At 41.2% G+C, this 13,187-nt stretch overlaps 1 protein-coding gene across 1 annotated transcript in view; it reads left to right on the forward strand.

Moving 5' to 3' along the window:
- Window positions 1-13,187, forward strand: part of FAR2 (fatty acyl-CoA reductase 2) — a 135,342-nt gene that overhangs the window by 84,690 nt on the left and 37,465 nt on the right. Inside the window, exon 2 of the mRNA XM_081818945.1 lies at window positions 12,393-12,621. Within this exon, the coding sequence (XP_081675071.1) occupies window positions 12,433-12,621 (189 nt within the window). The 5' untranslated portion in view covers window positions 12,393-12,432. The remainder of the gene's footprint in view (window positions 1-12,392; window positions 12,622-13,187) is intronic.

Raw genomic sequence — 13,187 nt, forward strand, 5'->3', positions numbered from 1 at the left:
TGTCAATTTGGCTGGGCCACCGAAATAAGTTTGTGAGGGGAGCCCCAGCATCCTTGAAGATCTCAGTGATCGTTCTTCTCTGTAGGCCAGAACTTATAGTCAGAACTGTTGTCATTAAATTGGGAAACCTAAATGCAGTGAGGATCCTGGCATGGCAGGAGCCAAATGATGACCCTTAAATGCCAAAGTCAAGGTGGTCACGGTTCCATAATGGACGGCAAGATAAAGCAGAAATCAGAATAGTCTGACTTGTAGAGAGCTAGGGCATTGACTGGTTGATCATGGTGTCCCTAGAAGCAAAATATATGGGAAGCCTACTAAATTCTTGCTTGATCTGTATAAGCAGAAAAGTTCTAGGTCAACTGAACAAAATTTACTTGAATCATAAAAACAGAGTTAGGACCCCTTCATCAATCCCCAGATATGAGCTGGTTTATAGACCCAGAATGAAAGGGAAGCCAAGTCCCCTTCATTCACTCCTGAATATTGCTAAAAATTTACTCTGTTAATCTTTTTCCCAGCCATCCCCAAAAGGACCTGCAATCTTTAACCAGGGTAACTGTACATTGGGGAAAAAGAAAATAATGAGAGCTTTTGGGGATTACTGGGCACTGGCTCTGAACTGACACTAATTCTAGGAAACCCAAAATGTCACTGTGGTCCATTGGTCAGAATAGGAGCTTATGGAGGTCAGGTGATCAATGGAGTTTTAGGTTAGAACCATCTCACAGTGGGCTCAATAGATGTCTGAACCCATTCTGTGGTTATTTCCTCAGTTCAAAAAGGCGTAATTGAGGGGCACCTGGGTGACTCAGTCAGTTAAGTGTCCGACTCTTGATTTTAGCTCAGATCATGGTCTCAGGGTGGTGAGATGGAGCTCTGCATTGGGCTCTGTGCTGGACATGGAGCCTGCTTAAGATTCTCTCTCTCTGTCTCGCTCTTCCCCTCCCCTCCACCCTGCTCACATGCTCTCTCTCTCTCTTAAAAACAACAAAAAAAGGCATAATTGAAATAGATATACCCAGCAGCTGGCAGAATCCCCACATTGGTTCCCTGACCTGTGGAGTGAGAAAGGCCAAGTGGAAGCCACTAGAACTGCCTCTAACCAGAAAAATAGTAGACCAAAAGAAATACCTCACTCCTGGAGGGATTGCAGAGACAAGTGCCACCGTCAAAGACTTGAAAGATGCAGAGGTGGTAATTCTCACTATATTCCCGTTCGACTTGCCTATTGGGCCGTGCAGAAGACAGATGGATTTTGTAGAATGACAGTGGATTGTCATAAGCTTAACGCACTGGTGACTCTGATTGCAGCTGCTGTACCAGATGTGGTTTCATTGCTTGAGAAAATGAGCACATTTACTGGTGCTGGTATGTGGCTGTTGATCTGGCCAGTGCTTTTTCCTCCATGCCTACTGATAAAGACCACCAGAAGCAGTTTGCTTTCAGCTGGCAAGGCCAGCAAGACACCTTCACTGTCCTCCCTCAGGGGTATATCAGCTCTGCAGCTCTCTGCCATAATTTAATTTACAGGAATCTTGATCACCTTGCCCTTCCATAAGAAATCATTTTGATCCTTACATTGCTGGCATTATGTATTGTATATATCTGATCAGGCCCAAGAGAGTCCTAAAGACACCAGTAATTTACATGAAGAAGTGGCCCAAATGCCCCTGGTCCCCACTGGTTCTACCTTTTCTCCCTCATCCTGCACCTATGGCCTCATGAGGAAGTCCCTATCATCAGTTGACAGAAGAAGAGATGATATGTGGTTACCACCCGAAGTGAATAACTGCTTCTCTCCAGGACATCCCCTGAAGGACAGTGATGAAGGCAAATCCTCTTAGTGAACAGAATGTCAAGCAGTGCACCTGTTTCTTCACTTTGCTTGCAAGGAGAAATGGCCTGACGTGCAACTGTATACTGATTTATGGCCTGTGGCCAATGGTTTGGCTGGGTGGTCAGGGACTTTGAAAGAACATGATTGGAAAATTGATGATTCCCTTGAGGTACATGGAAATGGGCAAAAACATGAAGAAACTTGTGTACCACATAAATGTTTTCCAAAGAGCGACCTCAGCAAAGGAAGATTTTAATAATCAAATGGATAGGATGACCTATTCTGTGAATACCCAACTACCCCTATATGCCCTGATAGCTCATAAACCAAGTGGTCATAGTGGCAGGGATGAAGGGTGGGCTTGGCAACATGGACTTTGGCTCACCAAGCCCAACTTGTCTGCAAACACACTGGTGAGTGCCCAATTTGCCAGCAGCAGAGACCAACACGGAGTCCTCAAGGTGTAGGCCAGCTACCCAGAGGCAGAGTGTATTTCCATCATGGGTCAGTGTTTTGTTCTTACTGAGAGAGAAGATTTGGATTTGCCTTCCCTGCATGTAGTGCTTTTACCAAAACTACCATGAGTAGACTTACAGAAAGCCTATTCACCATCATGGTATTCTGCACAGCATTGCTTCTGATCAAGGAAATCACCTCAGAGCAAATGAAATGTGGCAATGGGCTCATGCTCATAGAATTCACTGGTCTGACCATGTTCTCCACCTTCCCAAAGCAGCTGGTTTGATAGAATGGTGGAATGGCCTGTAGAAGACTGGTTTAGATTGCCAGCCGGCTGGCACTACCTTGAAGGACTGAGGTAAGGTTCTCCAGAAGGCTGTAGACGCTCTGAATCAGCATCCAGTAGATGATGCTGTTTTCTCCCATACCGAAGATTCACAGGTCCAGTTCAGGGGTGGAAATGAGAGTGTCACCACTCACTGTTACCCCAGTGGCCCCCTAGCAAAAAAGTTCTCCCTCTCCCCATGACCCTATGTCTGCTGGCCTAGAGATCTTAGTTCCAAAGGAAAGAATGGTTCCACCAAGAACCACAACAATGATTCCATCGAACTGGAAGTTAAGATGGCTGCCTGGCCACTTCGGACTCCTCATGCCACTGAATCAACAGGCAAAGCCACCACTGGCCGGGATGACTGATCCTGACTACCAAGGGAGAAATTGGACTCCTACTTCACAATGGAGGTAAGGAAAAGTCTGTCTGAAATACAGGAGATTCCTCAGGGCATCTCTTAGTATTACGCAGTTCAGGGAGGACTCCTGATGACCCAGACCCTTTACCCGACCAGGTAAAGAGTCATGGCCAGCTGACGTGCTTGCTGAGGGCAAAGAGAATACAGAATAAATAGTGGAAGAAGGTAGTTACAAACACCAGTTACAGCCATGTAACTAATTATAGAAATGAGGACTGGAATTGTCATGGCTTTTTTTTCTTATTTCATTATGAATACATTTATGTATGTGTGTCTGTGTGTAAAACAAATATGTTTGTTTTCCTCACTACCTGATCCTTTTATCATGTTACATAAAATGTATTGATTTTATATCATAGTACTAAGTACTTTCAACTTTATGTCATAGTATTTAAGTTATGGGATATCAGGAAGAAGAATAAATGTTACCCAAAGACTTAGCATCCTCTTCTGGGGAAAGGGTTAGTATGTTTTACTTGTATGCAGGATAGTTGTAAAATGTTGGGCAGAAGTATGAGTTTGTTGTTTTTATTTGGAAATTATGGTTTAAAGAGATGTGTGTGGGTGCCAAGTCAACAAGAGTGGACCTAACGATGTTTATTTTTATATGTCAACTTGGCTAGGCTACAGTGCCTAGATAGCAGTCAAACATTATTCTGGATGTTTCTGTGAAAGTGTTATTTGATTGAGATTAGCATGTAAATCAGTGGACTTTGGGTAAAGCAGGTTATCCTCTGTAATGTAAGTGGGTCTCATCCAATTAGTTGAAGACCTTAATGGAACTAAGACTGACCTCCCCCAAGAAAAAATTCTGCCTTTGATCTTAAACTGCAACTCTTCCTTGAGTCTCCAGCCTGCAGATTTTGGATTTACCAAACGTCTATAATCTCATAAGCCAATTTCTTAAATCTACCCCCCCATTTCTCTCCCCATCTTCCTCTCTCCCCCCCTTCTCTCCCTCTCTCCTCCCTCCCCTCTCTCTTTCTTTCCCTTTCCCCCTCTTTTTCTCTCCTCCCTCTCTATCTCTGTCTCTCTCTCCCCCTCTGTCTACAGATAGATGGATAGATAGATTGATATTCTATTTCCTGTCATCTTTAAAAAAATCATCTTTAGTTCTAGGCAGAGCATGAAAAAGTAGGTTAGCTTACTATCCATTCAGTTGGGTTCTTTGGTCATTGTGTTACTAGATCAGCCATTCTTTTATTTATAACCTGACCCAATTTATAATTCATCAAGACAAAATAGGAAGTATCAAGATTTTCATTTGATTGTGGCTGTCTTGATACCATTTTAGAATCTTCATATGCTGCCTGTTGTGTGACTTAACCTGTAATCTATAATAATGATACCATGTATTTTCATAATGCCTTACTATTTAGTGAGAATGTTTACAAATTAATTAGTCACGTCTAACACAGAGTGTCGCATATAGTAGGCAGGCTGCACACCTATTTAATCAGTTATGATGAAATGATGAGTTTAGGTCATTTCTTTTCCTTTTTCATTTTTTTTTTTAAGATTTGTTTATGTATATGAGAGCGAGAGTGTGTGCGAGCAGGGGCAGGGGCAGAGGGAGAGAGAATCTCAAACAGACTCCCCACTGAGCACAGAGCCGACACAGGGCTGGATCTCACCACCCTAAGATCATGACCTGAGCCGAAAGCAAGAGTTGGACATTTAAGCGACTGAGCCACCCAGGTGCCCCTCCTTTTTAATTTTTGTTAAATTTGGAGGGTTTTTTGAAAATTTACTGATGAGCTAAGCAGAAGGAAACTAGGAAGACTGTTATTAGGAGTGTTAAGGTGATTAGTAAATTCTGTGTTCCTAAAGCCAGCCTGGATGGTCCTTCCCCCTGCCCAGAACCCTTTCCAAATTGGTTCTTCTTGACTGTGGCCGTCACTGATCTGATTAGTGCGGCCTGTGCCCCCAACAGTTGCCTACAATACCCCTGAGGGTCAATATTCCCCCCTCAAGAACTTAAAAGTTCTCACAGAAAGACTTTATGTAACAAACCCACACGGAAAGGAATCTAAGTTTATTGCTGAATTGTATAATTTGGAAACTAAAGCTAAATAAAAAAAGAACTCTCTGATGAAAACTTCTTTTTTTCACTAAGTGCTTGACAAACAGATATGTGACTTATATACAAATTTTTCTTTAAAACTTGGATTAATGTGGTCTCTGTAGTTTATTGTCAAAGGCCTGTCCATATTTTCACAAACATATGAATAGCAAGAGTCCATGTCCTACCTCTATCTGCAAAGATGGGAAAATGACACAGGTTTACTCCCAAATTAAGAAGGTTGCTAGGAATTACTGTCAAGTTATTTTACTCGAACAGAAATGTTCATGTCTCTGGTCATGTGTGTTTGTGTGTGCTTTAGTCTACTCAAGCTGCTATAATAAAATACTACAGACCAGGTGGCTTTAATGGACCTTTATTTCTTACAGTTTTTGAGGCTCCAAGTCCATGGTTGAGGTGCCAGCAAATTCAGTTTCTGGTGGGAGCACTCTTCTTGGCATAGTAGACAACTGCCTTCTCTCTATGAACTCACATAGCCTTTCCTTGGTGCCTGTTTGAAGAGAGACTGTTCTCTGGTGTCTCCTTGTTCGGACACCAGTCCTGCCAGATTAGGGCCCTACCCTGATGACCTCATGTAACCCCAAGGCCTTATATCCAAATACCATCAGCTGAGGGGGTAGGGTTTCAACATGTGCATTTGGAGGGGACATAATTCAGTCCATATCAGTGTGTAATGTCAGTTGAGCAGCTCTTTTAAAAATAATTTAAATACACTTTAAACTAAGGTTTGTTTTGCAAATGTCTTTGTGCTTTCAGTGCCCACAGCAAAAGAAGAGACTATAAAAATACTGGCTGCCATTACTTTCTGAGAACTTCTTTTTTAAAGTATGTATTATTAAATTACCTTTTAAGTCATGGAAAGAAATTATAGCCATGAAATGAGGCTCTTTTCCTTGAATCCTATCACACAGTTACAGCTACTGTCATTTATTTCATAGCCCTCCCCCAGTCTTTCCCATAGGGATTTGTAATGGACATTATGTTTTCACAAGTTTGTGGTTTCCTTTTATTCATTGAATAATATTTTGTAAATGCATTTATGCAATTAATTCAGCACACTTATTGAAAGAATTTCAACTGTTCAATTTTGGTGAAGCAGAACAACTTTCATTTGCTGCATTTTCCAAAATAGCATCAATTTTCTTCAGTAGATCAGCCCATATTACTGTGTCCATTGCCAACCAACATTCCATTTGCCAACATGACTTATCTCTTAACACACAGCATCTTTGAATCTTCGAAAAAAAGGGCACAGAATTACATATAGATGGTATTGGCTCAATTATCCTTAGAATTATTAGTATACAGCAACCAATACTAATGGTTTTCCTCAGCTGGTCTCATGCTGGTCTGATTGCCATCCTTTCCTAAATTTGCCAGTAATCGGTTTCGATGGATGAGAGTGAGAGGCTCAATCTGTATGCAAGGTGGGGTTCATAGTCTAACTTAAAGCACAGAGACTAAAGGAAATTTCGTTAAATAAAAAGTGAGACATCTTTCTCTGAAGAAGTCTTCCTTCATCTCCACATTGAGTACAATCAGGATTTCCCATGCATGTAATTTGCTTGGGTAAATGTACGTAGCTATGAAGGATTTAGTATAGTAAAATAGGGGTGCAGTGGATCATATTTGTACTTAGTCTCACAAGCAGAAATTTAAGCCTTGAATCTTGACTTTTTAATGGGGTGTGCTAAATATTATAAAATGAGTATTGAAGAAGGTCCAAGAACAGTGATTCTCTGAAGAAGAGGCCATTTTTCCCAAGAGCACATTTAGCAAAGTCTAGACACATTTTGGATTGTCACGCCTGGCTGGGGAAGAGGGATGTTATTACCATCTAGTGGGTAGAGGCGAGGGGTGCAGCTAAACACTTTACATTGTACCGGACAGCGCCCAGTACCTTGGTTAAGTAGGATTCCTGAGGGGCAAAGCACCTTGTTTCTTTTTTAAAAATGTTTTTCTCTAAAGGACTATCAAGAAATATCCATAAACTTGTCTCCCTTAAGTATTTGAATCTTAATTTTTTATTCTCCAGAAGAACCACTCAAAGAATAATTTCCATATGCTGAAACCTGCAAAAAAATGTATAACTTGGCACAACAATCATGATTCAGTATTTTTAACATTTGTTCTCCAGAAACAAGAACAGCCTCATTTTACCACCAAAAGAAGAGTAAAAACTAGCTATTTCTACTCATGACCGTGAGAAATGATCTTGAGAAAAAAAAGCTCCAGAAAAGAAAGGAAGAATCTAAGCCTCCTACAGCCCATTCACTACTATTCCCAGGGTCTAGACAGTATCTGGCACATAGTAGACATTCAATAAAAATGCACTGGCTGACTTGCAGAGGCCCCCTCCTTTTTCATGCAAGCATAATATATCCTACATTATACAGGATGATTCTGGTATTTGTCAAAGCGGCTTAGGCTTCTCACAAGCCATATCATAAGCATGAGAAACAGCAAATTATCCTTTGCTCTCTGCACTGGCAATCAGAAGATGACCAGTCAGCTGGTCCTAAACATATTCCTCCTTCTAGAGTTGTGTTATCGTCCATTACTGAATGTAAGTTTATTTTAATTTTTAAAATAATTAGCTTAATTATTTTAATGAATTATATTCAGGGTTAATAATTCCTGGACTTTGTAATTTAATATATGGAACAGAATTCAGGGAGCCAAATTTTTTTTTAAGATTTTATTTATTTATTTGATAGAGCAGCAGAGGGAGAGGGAGAAGCAGACCCCCACTGAGCAAGGAGCCCATTGCGGGGCTCGATCCCAGGACCCCGGGACCATGACCTGAGCCAAAGGCAGACACTCAACTGACTGAGCCACCCAGGCGCCCCGGGAGCCAAATTTTATAAAGGAGTTTCTGGGGCCAGGAACTAAGCCATATATTTAGAGTGGAGGCAAGAAGTAGAAGAAACATCTCTGATACAACTTTGATCTGAGGATGAGGAATTCTCTGACAGTTTTCAGAACCACTTGCCTTGTTTAGAGTCTTGGCCACTCTCCTCTGCTGCCTGTTCCCGACAATCAGGTAATGAGTGCCACAAAATACTGGTTTATTTTGTTTCCTGTCAGAGAACTCAGTGTACTCTGCCATGGTTTTGGTTGTGCTTGACAAGTATTTGGACTCCAGACAGAGCAGGCAAATTCAATTCTTTGCGGACACATCAAGTCTTCCTTTGTCCCATAAGAAATGGGCTCATTAGAAATACATTACCTGTGGGGCACCTGGGTGGCTCAGCTGTTAAGCGTCTGCCTTCTGCTCGGGTCATGATCCCAGGGTCCTGGGATAGAGCTCCGCCTCGGGCTCCCTGCTCCGCGGGAAGCCTGCTTCTCCCTCTCCCACTCCCCCTGCTTGTGTTCCGTCTCTCGCTGTGTGTCTCTCTCTGTCAAATAAATAAATAAAATCTTTAAAAAAAAAAAAAAAAGAAATACATTACCTGCTTCTTAAAATTTTTTATCACAGATTACAAAACTCTGTCTGGGATCAAAATATCTTAACAGTATGTTCATATTTCTATAAAATAGACTCCACTAAAGCCTATAAGAGTGCAAAACCAGCATCTGACAGCTTCAGAACAAGTGAGGTTGGGAAATAACCCTATCCAAACTCAGTTTCTCTTCTGTATTTTCCTGCCACCCATGCTTATTTATACCTAATATACTAAAGGAGTATCGTGCTAGAACAGGAACTGGCAAGGTTTATCATCAAGTAGAGTTGCATTTGGGGAAAGCAGTTTACTTGGCTTGATGACTGATTGAGTTACAAATCACCTCCTATTTCCAAAAGAGGCTGTATAAAATGCACAAGACAGAGCACTTAAAATAAATGTCAAAAGGAAAAACCAGGAACTATTAAGAGGAAAAATGTATAACCAGTGACTATATTAATAGCAAATACTTATTGAGTATATATTATAGGTAACTAATATTTCTAAGAGTTTTCTTTTTTTATTGATAAGTAATTAACATACAGTGTTATATTAGTTTCAGATGCAATTCTTACATTGCTCACTGCTCAACATGATAAGTGTACCCTCAATCCTTTTTATCTATTTCACCCATGCCCCCACCCACCCGCCCTCTGGTAACCATCAGTTTGTTCTCTGTATTTAAGAGTCTGGCTTTTTGTCTCTTTTGTTTGTTTGTTTGCTTTGTTTCTTAAATTCCATATGTGAGTGAAATCATATGGTATTTGTCTTTCTCTGTCTGACTTATTTCACTTAGCATTATACCTTTTGGTCCATCCATATTGTTGCAAATGGCAAGATTTCATTCTTTGTTATAGCTGAGTAATATTACATATGCCACATCTTCTTTATCCATCCACTTATTGACAGACACGTAGGTTACTTCCATATCTTGGCTATTATAAATAACGTTTCAATAAACATAGGGGTGCATGTATCTTTTCAAAGTAGTGTTTTTGTTTTCTTTGGGTAAATAGTAGTGGAATTACTGGCTCATATGGTAATTCTATTTTTAATTTTTTGAGAAATCTTTATACTGTTTTCCACAGGAGCAGCACCAAATTGCATTCCCACCAACGGTGTAAAAGAGTTCCATTTTCTCCACATCCTCACCAACATTTGTTATTTCTTGTCTTTTTTATTCTACCCATCTGACAAGTGTTAAGGTGATAACTCGTAGTTTTGATTTGCATTTCCCTGATGTTGAGTGATATTGCTCATCTTTTCATCTGTCTGTTAGACGTTTGTATGTCTTCTTTGGGAAAATGTCTACTCAGGTCCTTGGCCCATTTTTATTCCTATTATTTGGGTTTTTTTGGCGTTCACTTGTATGAGTTCTCTATATATTTTGGATATTAATCTCTTATTGGATATATCATTTGCAAATATCTTCTCCCATTCAGTAGGCTGCCTTGTTTTCTTTTGATGGTTTCCTTTGCTGTGCAAAAGATTTTTATTTTGGTGTGGTCCCAATAGTTTATTTTTTGCTTTTGTCTCCCTTGCCTGAGGAGATACATCTAGAAAAATGTTTCGGTGGCTGATGGCAAAGAAATTATCACCTGTGTTTTCTTCTAGGAGTTAGTGGTTTCAGGTCTCACATTTAGGTCTTTAATCCATTTTGAGTTTATTTTTGTGTGTGGTGTAAGAAAGTGGTCCAGTTTCTTTCTTTTGCATGTAGCTGTCCAGTTTTCCCAGCACCACTTAATAGACTACCTTTTCCTCATTATATATTCTTGCCTCCTTTATTGTAGATTAATTGGCCACATAAGCATGGTTTATTTCTGGGCTCTCTGTTCTACTCTCTTGACCTATGTGTCTATTTTTTGTTCCAGTAGAATACTGTTTTGATTACTAAGAGTTTTAGTAATATGTTGATTCATATTATTCTTACCACAGCATTATTACATGGATACTTTTGTTATCCCCATTTACTAATGAGCAAGCTACAGCGCAGAGAGAGTAATAATGTGCCTGAGGTCACAGTGCTAGTAAGTGGCAGAACTGGAATTTGATTTCAGATAGTCTTGCTCAGAACCTGTGAGCTCAACTAGGATGTCATACTGCCTTCCACACTTTTCTGAGCTTCCAGGCAGGCAAGGCAAGACTCTTCAGTACTTTTCCCAAGTGATAAAATCTTGAGAAAATGATTGGATAGATTGCAATATGAGTGACATTTTGCAACATGGTTAAAAAAAAAACTATGATTAATTGCTGTTTTGTACAAGATTCAAATGTGTTCTTCAAAATAATATTTTTCACATAAACCCTAAATAAAAGGGGTTTATTTTTTTAAAAGATTTATTTATTTTAGAGAGAGAGCACACGAGCAGGGGGAGGGACAGAGGGAGCGAATCTTCAAGCAGACTCTCTGCTAAGCATGGAGTCCAACATGGGGCTCCATTTCACAACCTTAAGATCATGACCCGAGCTGAAACCAAGAGCCAGACGCAAACTGACTAAGCCACCCAGGTGCCCCAATAAAAGGGATTAAATAGTAACTCAGTGGATATAACTAACATGATTTGAAATCCAGATTTCCTAAGGTGAATAGGGTCAATGATTGGATGTGATTTCTGTCATTGATCCTTATTTTATTTGCATCTGTAACAGTCTGTCATTATCATGTTTATATATTTACCAATCTTTGTATTGCTGGACTCTTCTGCTTGAGGGAGCACGAGGATCTGTTTGCCTCATTCATCTGCTTATCTTCAGAACTTAGGGCAGAGTCTGGCAGGGCAGGTACTCAAAATTATTTGTTGAGTAAATTTATGAGTGAATGAATCCTCCAAAGGCAAAGAGTTCTGCCCAAGAACAGCCTCAAGATCCTTACAGTATAAATTATGACCAACATTACAATCTGTAAATTATGACTATGAGGAGTTAAGGAGTTCCTTAAGGAGTTACTGGCAGGGTAACCTTGACTGGAGGTGACAAGGCAGGGTGCTGATTTTTCTACTTGTTTTTTTCTTCTTCTTCATGAGCTCTGATGTCAGGGCCAGTCCCTGGAGTTGTGTTCTGCATGATCCACCCACCGCCATCCAGCAGATCTCGGGGGGGACCTGATGGGACAGACAGGAAGTCCGCAACCAGGCCGCAGCACTGTTTCATTCATTCAAAGCTCTCTACTGCTGCTTTCCATGCTGAAACACTGCAAAGGGCAGAGAAGGTTGAACAAGCAAGGCCAGGAGCAGAGGCTTTGTTAAGCTCTGAAATAGCACCGGGTGATTATAGGGGCTCTGTCCATTTAAGGCCGTTGCCAGGAGCAGAGAGAAAGAGCAGATCTGGGAGTGGCAAGCCAGATGCGGCCCTTAGGTCCTGGGCCTCCCAGAAAAGGCACCATGTGCTATTTGACATGCCACGTGAAGTGTCTGCCTCTAAGCCCGGGTTCAAAACAATCCATGGAAAGCATGAAATTTCCAGATCCTGCTATATACCCCACCTCTGTAATCCCTTTGCTTTAGCACTTACATATTATATTCAGATGTCTGTCTATTTAGGTGTCTGTCTCCTCCGTTAGACTATGAGCAATCTCTTGAGAGCAAACCATGTCTTACTCATTTTTTTTTTCTGCCCACAATTCCTGGCATAAAGTCTGGCAGGCAAAGTAGGCTCAATAAATATTGATTGAAATGAATCGTGTTGTCAATAAAGTATGATGCTCTCACTCTAACCTTTTTCTGCATTCAAAACTCCTGGAAGGACCAGCAACATTTTAAATTGACTGCATTTCAGAACTTCTGAGAATGTCATGTTTTCTTATTTCTCTTCCTTTTCAGCAACCTCTTTCCGGAGTTTTAAAAGACAAAGAGAAGAATCATGTCCATGATTGCAGCTTTCTATAGTGGCAAGTCCATCCTCATTACTGGGGCCACAGGCTTCATGGGCAAAGTGTTGATGGAGAAGCTGTTTCGCACCAGCCCCGACCTGAAAGTCATTTACATCCTTGTGAGGCCCAAGGCTGGCCAGACAACGCAGCAGAGAGTTTTCCAGATCCTAAATAGTAAGGTATGCCATAGGGGAAGAGCCTTGGGGCAAGATGACTCACTACAGTGTTCCCTGACTGTCCCAGACCTGCAAGTGGGGGCCAGGATGCCTGGGCAGGTAGAGGAGAGGAGACAGAACAAGATGGCAACTAACAGCTCATAGAAATCTGTGATGTTTTCCTGTAAGATAAGAAAGGGTGCTTAGGCCCTGTCCAGGGCAGGTGAGCAGATACTCTATGTTCTGGAAATTACTGAGTAAGAATCAAAATGCTAACACCCCCCAGAGTGGACTCTCCAGGCTCGAAATCTGTCACTGTTCAACGGAACCCTTTCTGGCCTTTCTTCTTCTTTTTTTTAGGATTTATTTATTTATTTATTTGAGGGAGAGAGAGAGTGCAGAAGCAGGGGGCAGAGGGAGAGGGAGAAGCAGACTCCCCACTGAGCAAGGAGCCCAATGTGGGGCCTGATCCCAGGACCCGGGGATCATGACCTGAGCTGAAGGCAGACACCTAACCGACTGAGCCACCCAGGCACCCCTGACCTTTCTTCTAAATTCTAGGTAGTTCTGCCCCACCCCCCATTTTTGGA

This window comes from Leptonychotes weddellii, chromosome 5, assembly GCF_054177405.1.
Source record: "Leptonychotes weddellii isolate Sample4059 chromosome 5, ASM5417740v2, whole genome shotgun sequence".
NCBI lineage: Eukaryota > Metazoa > Chordata > Mammalia > Carnivora > Phocidae > Leptonychotes > Leptonychotes weddellii.